General features: G+C 32.3%; 1 protein-coding gene across 1 annotated transcript; it reads left to right on the top strand.

Moving 5' to 3' along the window:
* Positions 1 to 136: 136 nt before the first annotated feature.
* On the top strand, positions 137 to 19,012 carry LOC134700906 (double-strand-break repair protein rad21 homolog). Its single transcript, XM_063562059.1, has 12 exons — positions 137 to 401; positions 4,028 to 4,187; positions 4,637 to 4,866; positions 5,364 to 5,470; positions 8,056 to 8,256; positions 9,555 to 9,620; positions 10,217 to 10,324; positions 12,985 to 13,143; positions 13,770 to 13,993; positions 14,496 to 14,604; positions 15,080 to 15,414; positions 16,391 to 19,012. The coding sequence occupies exons 2-12, from the start codon at positions 4,044 to 4,046 to the stop codon at positions 16,685 to 16,687; spliced, it is 1,980 nt and encodes a 659-aa protein (XP_063418129.1). The 5' UTR covers positions 137 to 401; positions 4,028 to 4,043; the 3' UTR covers positions 16,688 to 19,012.
* Positions 19,013 to 19,752: the final 740 nt, after the last annotated feature.

The following is a 19,752-nucleotide window of genomic DNA, read 5'->3' on the forward strand; positions in this document are numbered from 1 at the left end:
AAATGAGGGCACTTGCTAATCAAAGTCGTCATATCACCCCGCTAATATTTTTTATTGAAATTAATTCAGTCTATAAATATATCAATTAAGAAGTTACTCTTACAAAAAACAAATAAAAACAAATAATAATCAAATAAGAAAAAAATCCATTAAATCAGCATTTTAAACAAAATGTACTGCACTCATTTTTATCGCGGTTATTTTGAGCAAAATCCGGCTAACTTTTCGAACCTGTTGTTTGGGCGGGAAGTGAAAGCGACGCCATTTTCTCTGTTTTCATGCCGATAAATGATGTGGAATGCCGATGCATATTATTTAAATCACCCTCCTGATTGATTTTACGAATAATTTCGTTATTGCTGTTTTCATAATAAGATATTGTTTAATTTTAAGAGTTGTTGGTGAGTAAACAATAATTGCATCAATTACCGTCTGCTGACAAAATGTAAAATTATAAACGATCGACCCAATTAGGTGTGCATGTAGATTTCCTAAGTCTGCTGTCGAACGATTTAGGATGACAGCTACATGTACAAATCAATTAACTTTGTGCCAAAATATCAACCAAAAATATTAACAGTTCATCCGAAATTTACGTCACTACGTGCTTTATCCATAATCCTGATACCCTCATGAACTCGTCAGATTTTATCTTTTTTTAAGTTCATCTAAAAACGGTTGCACTGAAAAATCCAGTAAACTATCAAATTATGACAATTTCTGTTTGACCGTAAGACTTATTGTCAGTCAGGTAGAGTTTGACCTATTTAATTCAATGAAATGCAGGAACGCTGACCATTATACACCTTATCACTATAAGCCTACTCGGCCGTGGCTTAAACTTTTGACGCATACAACAATCACTTTTCCATTGTGGCGTCAGATATTTTGTTTTATGACGTCAAAATTTTATGGGAACCTGTGTGATATCCAGTAATGGCAGACAAATAGCGAAAAGCTGTATTGTGAATGACCTGAAGAACATCGTTAAGAACCGAATATCACTTGAAATTTTATTGTTAGCATATATTGGTGAATTTTAAGCATTGATTAGGCCGAGAGAAAAAAGCAGAGTTTCTGGTAACCCGACCGACCCTGTTTTTTAGCCCCGACCCTGGATCTTCCAAAAAAAAAAAAAATTTGATCAACCGACCCTGTTTTTGACACAGGCTTCTGATAGATGACATAATATTTTTTCTCTCTTGCTTCTGCTTGCATAGAAAGCCAATAAAACATTGATGAAAGGTGTTCCAAATAGGTTAAAATCCGAAAAATTTGCACAGCAGGTGCTTCAAAAACATTGCAAATGGCACACTTCCAGTTTTTGAAACTATTTACGGATCCGGACTTGGAAAAACCATGATAATTTTCCTGATTTCATTTACGATGTAAAAAAAAATAAAAAAAAAATTCCGACCTTCCGACCCTATTTTTCAAAATGATGTTACCTGAAACACATATCTGTTTTTTTTTTAGGCCTTACTAAATAATAGTATATTATTAAACATATTTCATATTTAAAAATGATTTACAGAAAGCAGGGAAGTCAATAAAAATCATGAAATTTTATAGTGAATACAACCTTCATGTCTTACATGATGATCAAGGAAATCACAAGTCGCCATGTTGGATGGACACAATATATTTATAACAATCTTTATGAACTTGCCTGCTTTGTGTAAGTTATAAATTAGAATATGTGCTAATATCAAAATTTTAAGTGTTGTTTGGATAATAATGCCAATGGTGTTTTTTCGGTCATTCTTGTTACCCAGTGATTATGTGCGTATTGTTCAGGGCTTCCAAAATTTTTCTGAGCCAGCCGGACATTTTATATCTGATCCGAATTTTAATCCCCAAGACTAAGTCACAAAAGGCAATTATGGTAATCAGATGGCCATCCCGATGATTGACATTAGATTAAAAACGATATTAAACTTTACTTTGATATGAATTTGATGTTCTGACATAAACTGTTAAAATTGGCATTGCATCATTCAAAGTGTGCACATCAGCGTGCTCATATCTGCATTAGACTCTTTAATTGTGCATAATGACGTTGTCAAGAACTTTATTTTCGTTTTTAAAGTCACATTTTTCAAAACCGGATGTTGACTTGACAATGGTAAAACATGGACCATAAACGGATACGTAAAATCCGTGTACGTTTACATAGCACGACTGAGCAAAGAAGCTCTTTCCACGTTATTTCTTCAACAAAATACTTGAAATGAACATTAGGTACAGGTATCAATGATAGTTTTAGAATTTTGAAGAAATGTAGGATGCATAATTGAATTTCCCACCTCTGCACATGCGCACACGTGTTCTTGTTCATACAACGTAGTTCTGACGATTTTTTCATGTAAAACCTTTTTGAATGTTTCAAGAAATCAAGTTTATAAATGAATTTATTATAAATTTGATCTTTTGGACTAAATCAATTAGATACAAACCGCTGAAATGTACGAAAGTAATTGTGAATGGACAGATTAATTTATACGATGTCCGGTACTAAAATTAGTTTACCTGTCACCTGAACAGGTAGTTTTCAGCTGTCCAACAACTAATTAGCCGTGATTAAAATTAGAAAGTATTGAAGTAAGGGTTGTTTTGATAGTAATTAATCAACATGTCACTTTTATGACCGGAAATGTATGGCTGTTAAAGGCAAAATGTTGGGTCAAAAAGATCGTGAATTATATTAAAATGACTGAAAAAGCCTTGAAAACTAAAAAGTATATGACCGTTTCATGCTTTTCCCAGCCGGTCTTTTACCGGACATTATACAAATGACCGGAATATATGACCGTTTTGGAAGCCCTGGTATTGTTATGCGTTTACTTTTCTACATTGGCTAGAGGTATAGGGGGAGGGTTGAGATCTCACAAAACATGTTTAACCCCGCCGCATTTTTGCGCCTGTCCCAAGTCGGGAGCCTCTGGCCTTTGTTAGTCTTGTATTATTTTAATTTTGGTTTCTTGTGTACAATTTGGAAATCAGTATGGCGTTCATTATCACTGAACTAGTATATATTTGTTTAGGGGCCAGCTGAAGGACGCCTGTTGTGCGTGAATTTCCCACTACATTGAAGACCTGTTGGTGACCTTCTGCTCTTGGTTTTTTTCTTTGGTTGGGTTGTTGTCTCTTTGACACATTCCCCATTTCCATTCTCAATTTTATGTCCACTCAAGTCTCAAAGCATGTAACAACCATACTTGCAAGGTTTTTGAAAAGAGTGAATATTTCCTAGTGTTGAACATCACTTACGTAAACATCTATATATAGCATGTATATCAATTGAAACCAAAAAGTAAATTTTGTTTTTGAAATGAACATTAATTGTTTTACATTGTCTTATCGGGGCCTTTTATAGCTGACTATGCGGTATAGGCTTGGCTCATTGTTGAAGGCCGTACGGTGACCTATAGTTAATGTTTGTGTCTTTTTGGATAGCTGTCTCATTGGCAATCATACCACATCTTCTTTTTTTATATTAATCAAGTTGATTTAACCTAAAGTTTGTTAATGCGTGTGAAATGTGTACTTCTTTGTTTTGGGATCAACCATTCTTCAGTCAGCTGTGCCATTCATGCGTTGGAATTCATTTTTATCAGAAACAAGATTTCTTTAAGAGCTGAATCCGATCAAATAGCGGTCAATGATAATTAAAAAAATAACAGATGTTTGGCACTATCTTTGAAATGAATATGATGTTTTTAATGCAATAAACGGGTTACATATTTACTTCAGGCAACTTTCATCACATTCTATTGCTGAAACATATATTTTGCCAAAACTATGATTGATTTGATGTACATGTATGCTCTGAAGTTTCATGGAAGTGATACAATATATTGTCTATGCAATATCATACATGTGGAGGAAAAAGGGCAATACAAAATTGCTTTAATTTAGATAAAGGGCTAATTAATGTGATACAGTTTCCTGTACTTTTTGCATGTACATTTTCTCTTTCACTTGCATCTCTGTGTTTTTATATTTTATTTTATTTTTTTCATTTCAGATAACAGATATTCATCATGTTTTATGCACATTTTGTGTTGAGTAAGAAAGGACCGCTCGCTAGAATTTGGTTGGCTGCCCATTGGGACAAGAAACTAACAAAGGCTCATGTGTTTGAAACCAATATAGACAGCAGTGTGGAAGCTATCATGCAGCCTCAGGTCAGGCCATAATTAATTTTCAAATTGTGAAATTAATGTCTTTTAATATTAACCAAGAACTAACAATGTTTATGCCATGAAATTTATGTTTTCATGGACACAAACAGTTCAAGGATAGTAATATTTCTAGAAATGTCCTAATCTAAGCTGTACTATGTCACATGTATTTACCATTTTGTAGTAAGATTGTTATTGAAAAACCAGGACAGGGTGAACAGAAAGTTTTTGAAAGCAGAGAAAACTACACTTTAAAATCAGCATGACTTTATCAGATGACAATAAGTATACTATAAATCAAGGCTAAAAAAGGTGAAGATACATTAATTCAGTCACAGATGTTGTGGTTGTGTTCTAATAGTCTTCTAAATGATAAAAATACAAGTTTTGATTACTCACATCACATAATTTGTGAATTGCCAGTTTTATTTTTAATAATTGTATTTTTACAGGTGAAGTTGGCTTTACGAACCTCTGGACATTTACTGTTGGGAGTATGCAGAATCTACTCCAGAAAAGCCAAGTACCTGTTGGCCGATTGTAATGAAGCATTTGTTAAGATTAAAATGGCTTTCCGACCAGGTGTTGTAGATCTACCAGAGGAGAATCGAGAGGCAGCAGTAGCAGCCATTACTCTTCAGGAAAATTTCCATGACTTTGATACAACCTTGGCTGATCTTAAGTAATTTAATTTAATGTAGAATCGCTTTAAAATATCATCACAGGTTATTAATCTAAAACTTAATAAATAATTAAAACCTTTAAATATTTTTAAGAAATGAAGCTTCTTTTATAATATTATTTGAGTGTAAAAGACAAAGTGTTGACCAAAGTACATTTATATGTTTGCAGGAAGTATGTTTTTACAACCTCTGAAATTATAAAATGTAGTATCCAATTCCTATATTAATTAGATTTTCATGAAATCATGAGTTATATCATGCTTTTTGTATGTTTTTTTATGAATTGATTTTAAATTATCATGTATAGCAGTCTAAAGCTTTTGTATTTTTCAAATTTTATTTTAGATTGTCTTATGATTGTTGTCAGTTAAAATTACAGAATCTAAATTTTCTGGAACAAATCAGAAACTGAAATGGAAAAATAAAATTTAATAATAGTACAAGTAACCGTATTAAAGTGACAAAATTAGATATACTTATTGATTTTAATTTTCAGTGATTTTGATGTACAAGCCCAGTTTTCTGTGAATCAGAGCCGACCAGAAGAAATCACAATGAGAGAAGACCTATCTAGCATTACTTTTGTTGGAGATGATGGATTTGGTAAGAAAGGGTCAAAGAAAAAGGGGGGGGACAGTCAGACATAATCAGAGATCATAACAAGTATAAAATGGAGACAAAGAGAAAATGATTCTCACAAAATTTTACACGAAGGGAGATAACTTTAGTTTGCTCTTGATTTTTACACTCAACAATTATACTGTAAAATATACTAAACAGAACCATTCTTTTTTAAAGGGTAAGAAAAGTTTTATTGGAAGACACTTTAAAACAATAAAGTATTTCTTATCTATCAAATTTTGGAATAAAAACATCTATTCTATTGTGGAACAAAATCTTCAAGAAATGGAAAATTTGAGGGACTCTTTATCAGTTAGGGCTATTCCTGAAAAAAATGTATTGGGGGGTTGGAAGGCAGTTTTTGCCACCCAGACAATTACAATTGAGAATTATAGTGTGAAAAGTTGCTCTGATACCCATCACCCATGTATTATTAATACAATGTGCCTTCCCCCCCCCTTTATACATTTTTTTCTGGAATAGCCCTTACTGGATGTGTGAATTTTACCTTTTTCCTAATAAATTTTTGACCAACATATAGAAAACTACATGTTAAACATTCAAGCATCAACGAAACCTGAAGATCATGCTTTGAATACTATCTGACTTCTTTAGAAAACATAACTTTCAATCAATGAAACCTTAATTGAATTTTTAAGCAAAAACAGTTCTGCAAGAAGGTTTAGACATTGTATATACCAAAAAAAATGGTTAATTATAACAATTTGCACAAAAATTACACAATTTAATTTGACCAGATATTATGGATGATACCTTCTGAGATGAGGATTCAGACATGTGTATAACATTTCACAATTCAAAATTTTAAAAAGATTGGATTTTTTTGTTTGTTTAAAAAAAACAATCACAAAATGATAAAATCACACTCCTGTGGGTCAAAAATTGTTTTTCAAGAAGGTGCAGACATAGTATATATAGGGAAGAGATAAAAAAAAAAAAGTTATAACAATTTTCACAATTACAAGATATATTTAATTTGACTAGATATAATGGATACTTTCGGCGATGAGAATTTTATGTCTGTTCTCTGTGATTCACACAGTTTGTATTGTGCATTGGCCAGTCTGAACTTTATCTGTGAAGTCATGCTAACGGTAGCATGTCAATCTACCATTCCATGCTTCTGCACAATAGATAAGTGTGGGTCACAGTGTCAGACCTTTATTGGTAAGAAACAGATCACTTCACAGTCTTCACGCTCAACCATAAGTCTAACAGCCATGGCTTGTAAAATTCTTCACTACAAGCCAACAGAAACAAACTAAAATTTTCAAAAAATAAAGCTTCAGTATTGTGGGCTTAAAAGTTTGTCGTGAAGGCTGATTCTGACACCTGATTAAATTATCCTGACCCTTATTGTTCTAATACTTGGACTGAGGTCACCAATTATATCAAATTTTTACTAATCATTGTCAAAATTGTAGCAATACTCTTACATTTAAAAAAAAAAATCAAAATTGGGACCTCAAATACCGATCATGTTTAAGTTAAATATTGATGTTTACCTAGAAGTAGAAATTTAAAACAAAAAATAACAATTTTTTGAATTATTTTGATAGTTTAAAATCAGTTATATTTTCATATTGGCTAGTTTTTGGTGGAGGAATTAAGAAATTTGTAATGATCAGATTAATTGTCCTTGGACTAAGAAAAATTATCAATTTTCTGCATTGTTTTCGTCATGTAGGACACTATGTATTGCCATGCAATACTCACAGAATTAGATTATTAATGGAAATGGGGAATATGTCAAAGAGCAGACAACAGCCAAAGGCCATCAATGGGTCATTAATACAGCAAGAAAATCCGGCAGCCAGTGGTGGGCCTCAGCTGGCTCCTAAATAAAAATGTGTACTAGTTCAGTGACAATGGCTGTCATACTTAACTCCAAAACATAAATGAACTTGTATAAACTTACAAGACTAACAAAGGCCATATGCTCCTGACTTGAGACAGGTGCCAACATTGGGGCTGGGGGTAAAATGTTTAGTGAGATCTCAACCCTCCCCAATACATCTAGCCAATGTAGAAAAACAAAAACACAACAATACCATGAATACACACAGTAAAATGTTTGTTTAAGGAAGCTACAATGACATGTTGCTATGATCTTTGTTTAAGGAAGTTACAATGACATGTTGCTATGATCTTTGTTTAAGAAAGCTACAATGACATGTTGCTATGATCTTTGTTTAAGGAAGTTACAATGACATGTTGCTATGATCTTTGTTTAAGAAAGCTACAATGACATGTTGATATGATCTTTGTTTAAGAAAGCTACAATGACATGTTGCTATGATCTTTGTTTAAGGAAGCTACAATGACATGTTGCTATGATCTTTGTTTAAGAAAGCTACAATGACATGTTGATATGATCTTTGTTTAAGGAAGCTACAATGACATGTTACTATGATCTTTGTTTAAGGAAGCTACACTGACATGTTGCTATGATCTTTGTTTAAGGAAGCTACAATGACATGTTGCTATGATCTTTGTTTAAGAAAGCCACATTTGTATAATGACATGCTCCTATGATCTCGTTACAGGAGATATTGGTTTTGATGACAGAGAAATCCTCCGGGACGCCACTTCATTTGAGGAATCCCTCTACAAACAGCCAGATCATGAACCACTTGTTGAAGAAAAAACCCTTAATGAGAATGCTAACGAGAAACCAATGGATGTAGATAATGATATACATGCACCAATGGATGATGATCTTAGTCCTGTTGACGGAGGATTTATGGGTAAGAGCATTTCTATAATGAGAAATGTTATAGGATGTGAATGTCACTTTAATTTTTCAAACTGGTCATTATAGAAATTTCAAAAAATGATTTTTGGACATTATAACTACACTATATCCTTTGTTGTTTATAAATCACACTAGACAGTTGCTGAAATTGATTGTACAAGTTTTATATAAAAATGATATGGACAAAGCACACAACTTGACATCAAACATACTACAATCAGAAACAATTCAATGATGAAAATTAATTGGCTATCCTGAAGGAAAATTCTGTCATACTTCTAATGAAAATGTGCTCCACAACTTGAAGTTTTTCAATATTTGACACCAATTGAGATTTTACATGTACAGATAAACTTTTATACATTGTAGTAAAAAAACGTAGAAAACGAAAAAGGTGTAAGTGGTCATCTGTTGATTTTTTTGTATCTTAATTATTAAAGTAAAGGTTATTCCAGAAATCAATTCCCAACAGCGATGGTTGCTATTTATAGATTATCAGTGATCATTTAAACGAGAATGATTTCTTCTCTTGAGCTGGTAAGGCAAAAGTGAGAAAAGCAATTAAGTTGAGATGACCAATGATTATCTGTTTTATGCTATTTTACATTTGCGGACATTATATTGATATTTTTCATATCGCTCTACTGTGCTGAGAAAGGAATGGCCAGTCAGATGAAAATTTTGTAAAATAGCGATAGTTATAACTGATTGAAGCTTTTGCATACTGTTGATAAATGTTTCTGGAATAACTTTGTGAATATTGCTATGACTTTGTTTATATCTTTCAATGAATCCACATAAAGATGTAAGCGCTGTCAAATGGTTGCATACTTTTATTTGTTATTTAAGTCTTTATTCTTGTTGCAAATATTACAAGTGAAATGAGATCATAAAAGTAATTAAATATTTATTTTTTTAAATGTGAATACAAAATTTTTAATCAGACATAAATGGTTTATGTTTATAGAATGATATTAGGGGGGAAAAAAGAGAAAATTTAGAGTTCTATTTTTGGAGAAAAAATCTGGTGTTCCTTCTTACCAGTATCCCATTCAAATTTATACATGTCATTTGCAAATGAGAAAAAATGAAAATAAATTTGAAGAAGAAAAAATAAATTTTGTTTTTGTTCCAATTTATTATCTGTCAGGGTCTATTTTAAAATTCTGCAAAAAGGTCAAATTCACTTGTAATTTTACATTTGTATTAGTTGATATTTTCATGCAAACCTAGTGTCATCTGAAATAACAATATAGGTTTGTGAGTATGTTTGTTTGTTTGTTTGTTCAGATGATGATGATGACGACGATGATGATGGAGGAGGCTTTGGGGGCGGAGTTGATCAAGAATTCTTTGGTAAGGTTTCTAGTCCACGTATTGATCAAGAATCGTTTTTGGTAAGGTTTCTAGTCCACATGTTCAGTTTTAACAAGCTTGTATACCTGTGATTTTGTAGGGCAAGGTTACAAAAATCAAATCTGGAATTTTATTTTGTCTTCACATCTTTGAGATGCTGAAAGACTTTCTGTACAGAAGACCTATCAGGTAACTTTTTTAATTATGGACAAAAAATGTGAAATCATTTGTCTCCGCTTTGTTTATGACATATTTACATGCATCCAGAAAAAAAATGTCAATTAGAAAAAAGTTTTTTTTTTCTGCAAATATATAGAAATCAATAGTGAAGCTTAAGATCTGGAAAATAGCAGTGAAACAAGGAATGATACACAATTTCTGCAACTTTTGACTGTTTGATGGAAATTATTAATTCACGCAATTGGGGAGCAGAAAAATCATCTGAGATGAATTAAAAGTTCAAAACAGAGCTGTCTTTTTACATGCTAATTGTTAGTATTGTCAATGTTTTCATCATTAAGAAATTCTGTTGATCCTATAAATAAAATTGTTATTTTGAACATAATTTGTGAGAAGTTTGAATTTTATTTAACCAGGTGACGATGACTTTATGAATTCGGGAGGTTTGTTCGAGGATGCCCCCGTAGCTGATGTATCAATGCCACAGGCACCTGAGGCTGAAACAACCATATCAAAACCAGCAGGTAATATTTCAATCTTTAACTGCTAGATGTACCAACAAAAACATTTGTTTGGACGTTGAGATGTTAAGGCCATAAAAAGGATCAGACAAAACTCTGTGATAATTATTGCACCAGCCAATGTAGTTTATGCCTCCAAATTTATTTAAGGGTGTATGGTAACCAGAATAAACTTAAGGATCCTAAACATGACACCCTACATGATAACATTACAGAAAACAACATCACATAGTATTGTACAGTGGAACCTGTCCAAACCGAACACCCACGGGACTTTGCGTTTTGTTCAGTTTTCACTGGTGTTCAGATTGTAGAGGTAAACAGAAATTGACACCAAAATAATTTTGGCACTTACTCAATGTTACTGACAAGGGATATCGGTGACACAACAGATGACAACTTATTTTTGTGTTGATTTAGATGTAAATGTAAAAATATAAGTAGATGAAGATAGACATATTGCTACATTTCTGTTGATAAATCAAACGCCACTCTGTCATACACGCTCGTCGTTGTGAAACCAAAAATCTTCTTTGCTTTTTACAATTATTTTCTCATTGTTAATTCACTGACCAATTCAGGTGGCTGGTCACTGTCAAAAGACGATTCCGTAGTTGAATCGAGATTGTCATTGTACACAAGAGTTCTCGGGCTAAACTGGCCACTCGCTGATTGATACCTCGCCACATGTTAAGAGTGAAATAACAGCAGGGGTCCAGTTTATTCTCTGACTTTATTCGTTGCTAAATAGCTAACGGAAGTCTTGGGAGGAGCATCCAAATCAATATATAGGGCCTCTAAAGGGAATCCGGCAATCGTAACCCATTGACCTTGTTGTGTTGCACGACTTCTTAATCCAGTGAAAGGCTTTAAAACTGTCATTTAATTAAACAGTTTAGATACAGAATGGCGGTAACGATTTTATGGCCGTCATTATTTGAGTAACGTTCATTTAATTGATCTATGGGAAAATTCCTTTCTTGTCATTTTCAGCGATGAGGGCAGCTGACCAGTTTGACGTTTCTTTACAAAAAAAAATCATTTGATCACTAAAAACATGGACACAATCATGCTAATTTGTTTATAATAACAACTTACCAGTTAATTTAACCTCAAATACCCTGGGGAATACTCTGTCATCCTGAGTGTGTTTGTTTAATTAAATCATGCAAATAATTAAAAATAATTTCTTGTTTTGATTGATATCGATCGATTTTGACAGGTAATTTTCAAATACATATTTACTAATGAGCTTTCAAAAAGCGTTCGGAATTTGTCGTTGACAAGATTTGGTTTCTTAAGGTTAGATTAACGTTAATTGATAGGGAAATTTTGTGAGAATTGTTCGGTTTAAACTGAAAGGAGTATTATAAGGACTCATTTTGGCCTCAAATTTCAGTTTCATCTGACGAAAGATTTTGACCACTTTTTAAACACTTTAGTGTCTATTTCACTTGATTCAATTAGTTTATGTGAAAGATTTTTACTGATTTAGTCCTTAAAAACGATCCGATTCAGGCTCAAATATGAAAAATCTCTCAAATATGCCAAAAAACGTCACTTTTCAGATGGTTTTTGTCAAATATGATAGTGGCCGCATCTGTGTTCATCCACAACCTTTATATATGTTATGTATTATCATAAAATACAACTTACATTTCAAAATTATGGATGAACACGAATGCGTCCACTTTCGTTTTACACAGAAACTGTCTAAAATTTAACTAAAATGATAGAATTTTGAAGATTTCAGTAATTTAGCATGACTTAATGGTGCTGCAACCCAATATATGTGCATTATATTGTCAAAAACAGCCCATATTTATGTAGCAGAAGTATTCAACTGTCCAATAAATAACTAAAAGTTTACATTTTAACCATTTTGTAAAACTGTTATATTTTGGGGCCAAAAAGAAATTCTTACCGGACCTACTCCTTTGGTTTTATCAGGGTTCAGTTTACCCAGGTTTCACTGTACAACAATTCTTAAGTTTTAACACTGTAGAGTAGAATATCTCCTCACTTAATTTTCTTTGAACAATTATGGTTGAAAAGGAGTAGGGGCAATAAGGCCCTTATTTGACCCAAACGTTAACTAGTGCAATTTGAAAAATATTCCTAGATATGTCCAATTTACATTGAGATACAAGGTTCAGAAAATAAAACAATTTTTTCAGAAAACTTACCATGGCAACACACTATGACAAAACATGTAAATCTTCCTTGTTTTGTATCAATTTTTTGCACTCTAAAAACAACTTTATATTTGGTTAGAATAAATCAATAGTAATAGTAAAGGTTCTTGTAGATTATTTTGTTGTTGCTTATCTGTCCATGATGTTTTCTTAAAGAAATCATTGACCAAAAACTGCATCAACTTTGAAGTTTTATTTGTTTTCATTAAATTGGTACATTTTATGACATTAAAGTAACATCATTACATCAAAATGCTCATGTTTGTCATTTATATTTCTTGAATTTATGCATTTACAAACATTATGTGTAAGTTTGAAATAGTTTTTAAACACTTTATTTTTCTTGGGCTTTAAGGACGATGATCCTTTTAGAATTTAGAAAAGAATACAATTTGCCAATTATAAACTTTTTAGAAGAGAAAAGGTCTACATTTGTTTTCTGATTACCATAATGATTGAATTTTTTAGAAGAGGATACTTCCAAGATACCAGAGGAGTTAGAACCAGCAGCACCACAGACGACATCCATGGCCAGTATTGTAGGACCGGCAGGGGAACAAACAACACTCATTAACAATGAAGAAGAGGCTTTTGCCTTGCCTCCTTTAGATGCCACTATATTCCCAGGTAGGTGGAGTTATCTTGATCTGTTAGCATCAATATACTTGAAATATTTCCCCCAGGACAAGTATTTAGTGTTACAAGGAGGACATACTTTACCAATAAATGATACAGGAACCATAAGTTTTACTCTTGCAGTAAGTATTGTTGGCCAAAGGTGACTAGTTAATTTACTAGGTGAGCAAAACTTTGAAAATACCTACCATTTGGCTACAGAAAATTTTAGAGGCAATGTCAAAATTGAAGCTGGAAGTCTATATTAGTTGATTACCTAGATTCTGACAGGTGGTTTATTGCTTCTGTTGAATCCAATTTAAGTAATTTGATAAAGGCCTTAAAGAGTTGTAATTATGTCTGTAATTCATCATTATTTCAATATTTTTTATGGGAAAGCCAAACTCTGGATTCCTGTATTTTTTTGTGGTGACAACAAAATTTCTCCAATGTCTATCTTCCTGAACATGCCTGAAATATTTTAATCAATCAGGTGTCTTTAGAACATTTGAAATTAAGTTTTAATCTATAATTTGTTATTCCAAGAATACTAATGAATCAACATTATTTTTTTTAATCAAATTTTGAATCTCTTTGATACTAAAACAGTATATTATAAGATGTGATTTTATTTTTAGGAACAGAAGGCAAAAGGCGAAGAAAGAGAAAACTGATTGTAGATGAACAAAAGGGTTTCCCTGGTGAAACAATGAAGTTACAGTTATCAGATACATCAGATATCATTAGTACATTAGATCTGGCTCCACCCACCAAAAAACTCATGCACTGGAAGGAAACAGGGGGCGTGGAGAAACTGTTCTCATTACCTGGTAGAAATATTGTCTCTAAAGTCACTTCTAAGGTGAGTAACGATAATTCAGGTGTTTTCATAAAATAGAAGTCCATTCCTATATAAGTTCTAATTGGAAAAAATGTTCTGTAATTTTATTTCCACTGGAACTAATTACAACAGCTTTCCTTTCTTGTGGATTAAAATATAAAGAATATTTCTGTTATCAGGAACAGATATGACATTGGCAGCCTTAATTTCCCACAATATTCATCCCATACCGCCTCAACTAAAGAAAATTATGTATTTATTGGTAAATTGTTCTCGTCCTGAACATGATGACATATTTGCCACTAGACGCTAAGCAGACATTAATAAATCATCCTTATGTCTTGTGGTTAAAATGATTATCACGAAATTTTAGAAAACAATATTATTATAGAAATTCTGAAATCTTAATACATTTTCACTGATTCCACCAAAAGGAGGTTGGTTGTACTAGATTTTTATAAAGTTGTTGAGCTGATTGATGTGTATATTTTATATTTTTTTTTAATTCCTGATTATTTTGTAGCTCTTTTCAAGAAACTTGATAACCAAACAAGTAAAGGATGATGAACCGGAACAAGAAAACTTCTTACAGTTAGAGGAAGAAGAAATTGCTAGGAACGACAAATCTCAAGGTATGCATCCACTTTGATACAGTAAAACCTGTCTTGTATAACCCCTTGACAGGAACAAAAAATCTCAAGGTACAAAAATAAATTATGTACCACTATGATACAGGTGTTCAGTTTATCAACATTTAAAATATACACTGTTCAACTAACAAAGAAAGGCTGCCAGTAATGTTTAGGATAGAATAAGTTGATCAGATATGTTCAATAAATAACTTAACATTGATTCAATTGTAAAAACTCTTTAAGAGTAGCTGACTCAGCTTACACATTTATAGCCAAAATAGGAACCCTGCATATTTGAACTTGGTTGTAAATAATAATATTTGTTTTTCAGATGAATAATGAGCAAGAGAATTCAGCCTTGTATAATTGAACTTTGTTGTAAATAATCTTATTTGTTTTTTAGATGAATCAAGAACAAGAGAATTCAGCCTTGTATAATTGAGCTTGATTGTACATAATAATGTTTGTTTTTCAGACAAATCACGAGCAAGAGAAGAATTTAGTACAATAATGGAAGAACCATCAATACTAGACGCATCCGTCAAATCCAATTTACCAGATCGTCAATCTATACAGCCTGATGTTGATCGACAATCAATACAACCAACTCTCGCAGATACCACGAACCCTCAGGACTTGCTGGTCAATACCTTTACAGAGGAAGTGCCTCAACCTCAATTAGACGTGTCGGAACCACAACTACCGCAGCCTCAGTTTGACCAGTATGAAGATCCCCCATCAATAGCACCATTCTCTGTACCGCCCCCATCAGTACCGCCTCCATCGGTACCCCCACAGGCTGAAGTTCCAGTAAGTATTGTTTGTCATAATATCATAGTCTGGTATTGTTACTGTAAATTCCGAAATTGTTAACTTGCAAATTTTTAAGAAAGGACTGAATTTGGAGATAAATTATATAATTTCAGGAATGTCTTGATTTTACTGTCACAAATATCTGTTCACCTAACTCTTCTCCTGAGCTCTGCTAGGTAAACTCATTTTGTGACAATAAATTCTACGTTTTATGAAGGTCAAGTTTAAAATAACAGTTAGCTTCTAAATTTAGTGTACTCAAAACACAGTTTGGTTTGAATATAGGCCCTTGTCCCAATGAAAATTGTTATGAAAATTACACCTGAACTACATTTGTTGTAAAAAGTAAAATAACAAAATTCCAAACTCCAAGGAAAATTCAAATCAGAAAATCCCTTATCAAATGTCAAAATGAAAAGCTAATAGATTTATTCTAATGTGTACAAGTCACTCCTTCAAAGTTCATTTGACCTTCTTAGATTCCTGAGAATGTTAACTGTATTTGGTACCAGTTCTAAGACACTAGGGCCTAAAATAAAATATTGTTTGTTTCCCCAATCCCGACCGACCCTGCAAAATTTGTGCAACTCATAAAATTTTATTGTCAAAGCTAAGTCAAATATTATTTTATTCATTTTGGATTTTCAGGCTTGCCGTATCGTCCAATAATGTTCAAGCTTTTTGGAAAAATAAAATTATTTCCCTAACTACCTACCCAAACCTGGCTTGGCAGGGTCGGGATTGGGAAAACAAACAATATTTTAATTTAGGCCTAGTGAGAAAAAACGACAATATACAGACAAACCAGTGAACAAAATACATCGAAAATTCCAGATAGAATGAACACCACCAATGCACCTTTAAAGTGGGAATTGATATACTTTAAAACTTACTACATAAGTTAGCAGATCCTGAGTCTTAATGTATCACTGAAATATAACATCTTTTAACAATTATTATATTATATTTACAGGGTTTCAGAACCGATGAAGATCTTGAAAACGAACTTATGCCAGAAAATGAAGAACAGGAAGAAAAGAGACTTACAAAGCGTACACATCAAATGCAGCATGCTTTAGAATTAGCATTTAGATACAATAATAGACTTAGTTTTGCTGAAATGTCACGTAATTTATACAAAAAACAATCTGCAGCCCGGTTTTATACTTTGTTGGTTCTTAAAAAGTTTCAGGCTGTTGAAGTGAGTCAACAGAAAGAGTTCGGTGACATTTGGATCAGTAAAGGACCACAATTTGGCCTGGTGTCATGAGTGGACTACTTAAGTGAGGACTTGGACAATGTCTGTTAAAACCTGTTTATGTTGTTTAAAAGGAGAAATTGAAGGCAACTATTGTATTTTAACCTGGAACGTGTTTAAAGAGAGAAGAAATGATTATGATCTCTTGTATGTGTAGAAATAGCTGGAGTTTTGAAAAGTTTTATGTGTACAAAGTTTACTATACAACTGTTATTGATAATGACAACATATAGTAGAATAGTATGTGAAAGTGAATCTTTGGTATGAAAGTATGAACAGTTTTATTATCTTTTAAAACAAGATTTTACAATCTAAATTATTATAGCTAGATAAATCCACGATAAACAGAAAGTACATCAGATGCAATTGGCAACATTACAATTTTATGTAAACATTTGAAATATTTTTAAAGTAATGGACAGAATACTATTTTTTTATGGTTTTATTTTAAACTAATTGATTTTATGTGAGGTATATTTATGCTGTGGAACATTGCTTTGGCGTGGGTAGGAGGTCATAGTAGGATTAATATCATGAAATATGTTTGCAACATATTTAATAAGGGTGAACACTGAACTAATATCTTTTGAGAATAAACATGTCTGCCACCAAATATCTACGTGTAGCTGTTTCAGGGCTCAAATTTTGATGCTTTAGTTAGTTTTATATTTTGGGCTTATGACACATCAATTCTGTAATTAAAAGCTTTCATGTTGGATTTTGTAATGAAAAAGTTAAAATAATGTAATAAAATTCAAATTAAATGAAAAACTGAAAGAAAAATAATGCCAGCAAGATATTTAATGTCATTGAGTTTTTTGGGGAAATTTGAATTGGCATAATTCTTTAAATAACTGTGTACCTATATGATGTAAGGGGCTGCTGTTGTGTATGATATAGATTACACTTGTTCTGATGGTACAAATATATATAATAACGAATGATGTAAGTAACCTTGTTTCTAATGATATAAGGAACTTTGCGTGTCTGGTGTAAGGGCTTTTTCATTAAATTGACTGTACTAGGGTCGGGAGGTATAAATTCTGTCCATTGTTCTATGAACAACTTTACCATTGAAATAATTAAGTAATCTGCATCAAAAGGGGTCATGTGAACGCTTGAATAAACAATAACTTGGGTCAAAGATAATTGGCTGACAGTAGGGAAGGGACATTATTTGTCATAGTACACTGATGTACACTATCTTCCAATACCACACTTTAACCAATTATAATTTTTTTTAACAGAATTCAAACCAAACATTACTTTTTTTAGGTTTAGATTTTATTGAAATAAACATGACCTGTTTTCCATTGATAAAAATTTAATGTAAGTTGGTCATCTTCATCATCAAAGAAAGAATTTTGCTAAAATCCTGCATTTACCTTCCGACCTCTATTACAGTACATTTATATGGACTAGCGATATTTTGTCTTTGTTAATTATGCTGTACCATTGTTGATAGAGGCAGCTTTACGTGTTCTGTCGTATATAGTTTATTCTGTTATTTATTGTAATACATAGTGTATGTTTTTAGTGTTAATCGTAGGGTCATTCAATTTTTTCAAAACCATTCAGCATGTTAAAATGAAAACCAAATCATAACTTATTTTCACTTGCATATCTGGGATAAAGAACACTTATATAAATTGATGTCTGATTTTGAATTTGAATACATCTGATACATTTTGCTTGCTATCTTTTTAAGGGATGGGTGAATTCTTCCTTAAAATTGTTAAAGGATTATTGTACAGAAATTTCTTACTCGTGACAGTTGTAAAAAAAAACCCAAGCATAATATTGGAAATTGGAAAATTTAGAAAATTATTCTTTGTACTGAAAATACTACATAATTGTAAACAATGACTTTACTAAATCAATTTTATTCTGGTGTTCAGGGATTTTACACAACTTATTTATCAAAAAAAGAAGTGTATGTGTTTCAAAGCTCCAAAGTAGAAACTTATAATACCTTTCATATTAAAAGTGATCAAGAGTTATTGCCCTTGTGTGATAACAAGGAAGATGGCTTTTGATCACTCTTACTTATTATGTTTATAAAAAGAAGGCTTTTTAGCTCAAATACTGTATGTATATTTTCTTATGATAAATAAGATAAAAGAACATAATTTGATATTACAGTTAATTAAAGAAAAGTCTCCTTAACTTAGTTTACATGATGTGTTCACATAAGTTTTAATTATTTTAGGTCATTGCTTTTAGAAAGTTTCCATTTTAAAAACAACTGTTAAAGTTGACAAACACAATTTTATAGTCATGTCAACTACATCAATCACTCATTATCATTCATATTTTATAATAAAACATGTTTTAAGACTTAAGAAATTGTTTTAATTAATTAGAACAAAATATTACACCCTTCTCCTAAACCTTGTCCTTCTGCATGTAACATTTGAGTTTATCAAAGAAGAATTATACACAACTCAGCGACTAATGACTTTTGCGATCACCTGTTTTGTGTAGCCAAATAAATCATCATACTTCTATTGGGTAAAACCCAAAGGGCTTCGTATTGATCATAAGCTTGACACTGATTAGTTAGATCTGACTGACACCTGCTTCCTTTTTTCAAATACTATAAAGATATTTTCAATTTCATGAATTGTCTACCAAAAACCTAAAGCTACTCTGAGTTACTCTGACAAGGATTTCATCCTGAGTAGTTCTTGTGACCTACAAAACGGCCACTTTAACTTTTGTATATTTGATCTTTTATCATGTTGAGTTGCACATCAACTTATCATTGTTCTTTTGTGTTATGATCCTGAAAGTTCAACTGCCTCCACCTTGGAAAGATCCAATATGTGAGACAAGGATGCTTATTCAGCAGGGAAAGAATACATTTTTTATGCCCTTGCCATAGAGGATGGGGCATTAAGTCTTGCCCTTGTCCGTTGGTACAAATATTGGCCCAAAAGTTGGTTTCCATTCTCTTACTCTTAAGTTAGACTCAACCAAATGTTATGAACACCCCATGCTTATTAACACAAAATACAGATTAGGTTTGAATTTTGATGGTGTCACTTTTACTATTCCACAAGTTGTGTCCAATTACA

The sequence above is a fragment of the Mytilus trossulus genome, unplaced genomic scaffold (assembly GCF_036588685.1).
Source record: "Mytilus trossulus isolate FHL-02 unplaced genomic scaffold, PNRI_Mtr1.1.1.hap1 h1tg000210l__unscaffolded, whole genome shotgun sequence".
In the NCBI taxonomy this organism is placed as follows: domain Eukaryota; kingdom Metazoa; phylum Mollusca; class Bivalvia; order Mytilida; family Mytilidae; genus Mytilus; species Mytilus trossulus.

Bases quoted from the DNA above. Each gene is read 5' to 3' on its own strand.
- LOC134700906 (XM_063562059.1), top strand. From the start codon at position 4,044: ATGTTTTATGCACATTTTGTGTTGAGTAAGAAAGGACCGCTCGCTAGA. The intron at 13,144-13,769 runs GTAGGTGGAGTT...TTTTATTTTTAG, and splicing joins AGATGCCACTATATTCCCAG to GAACAGAAGGCAAAAGGCGA. The intron at 14,605-15,079 runs GTATGCATCCAC...TTTGTTTTTCAG, and splicing joins TAGGAACGACAAATCTCAAG to ACAAATCACGAGCAAGAGAA.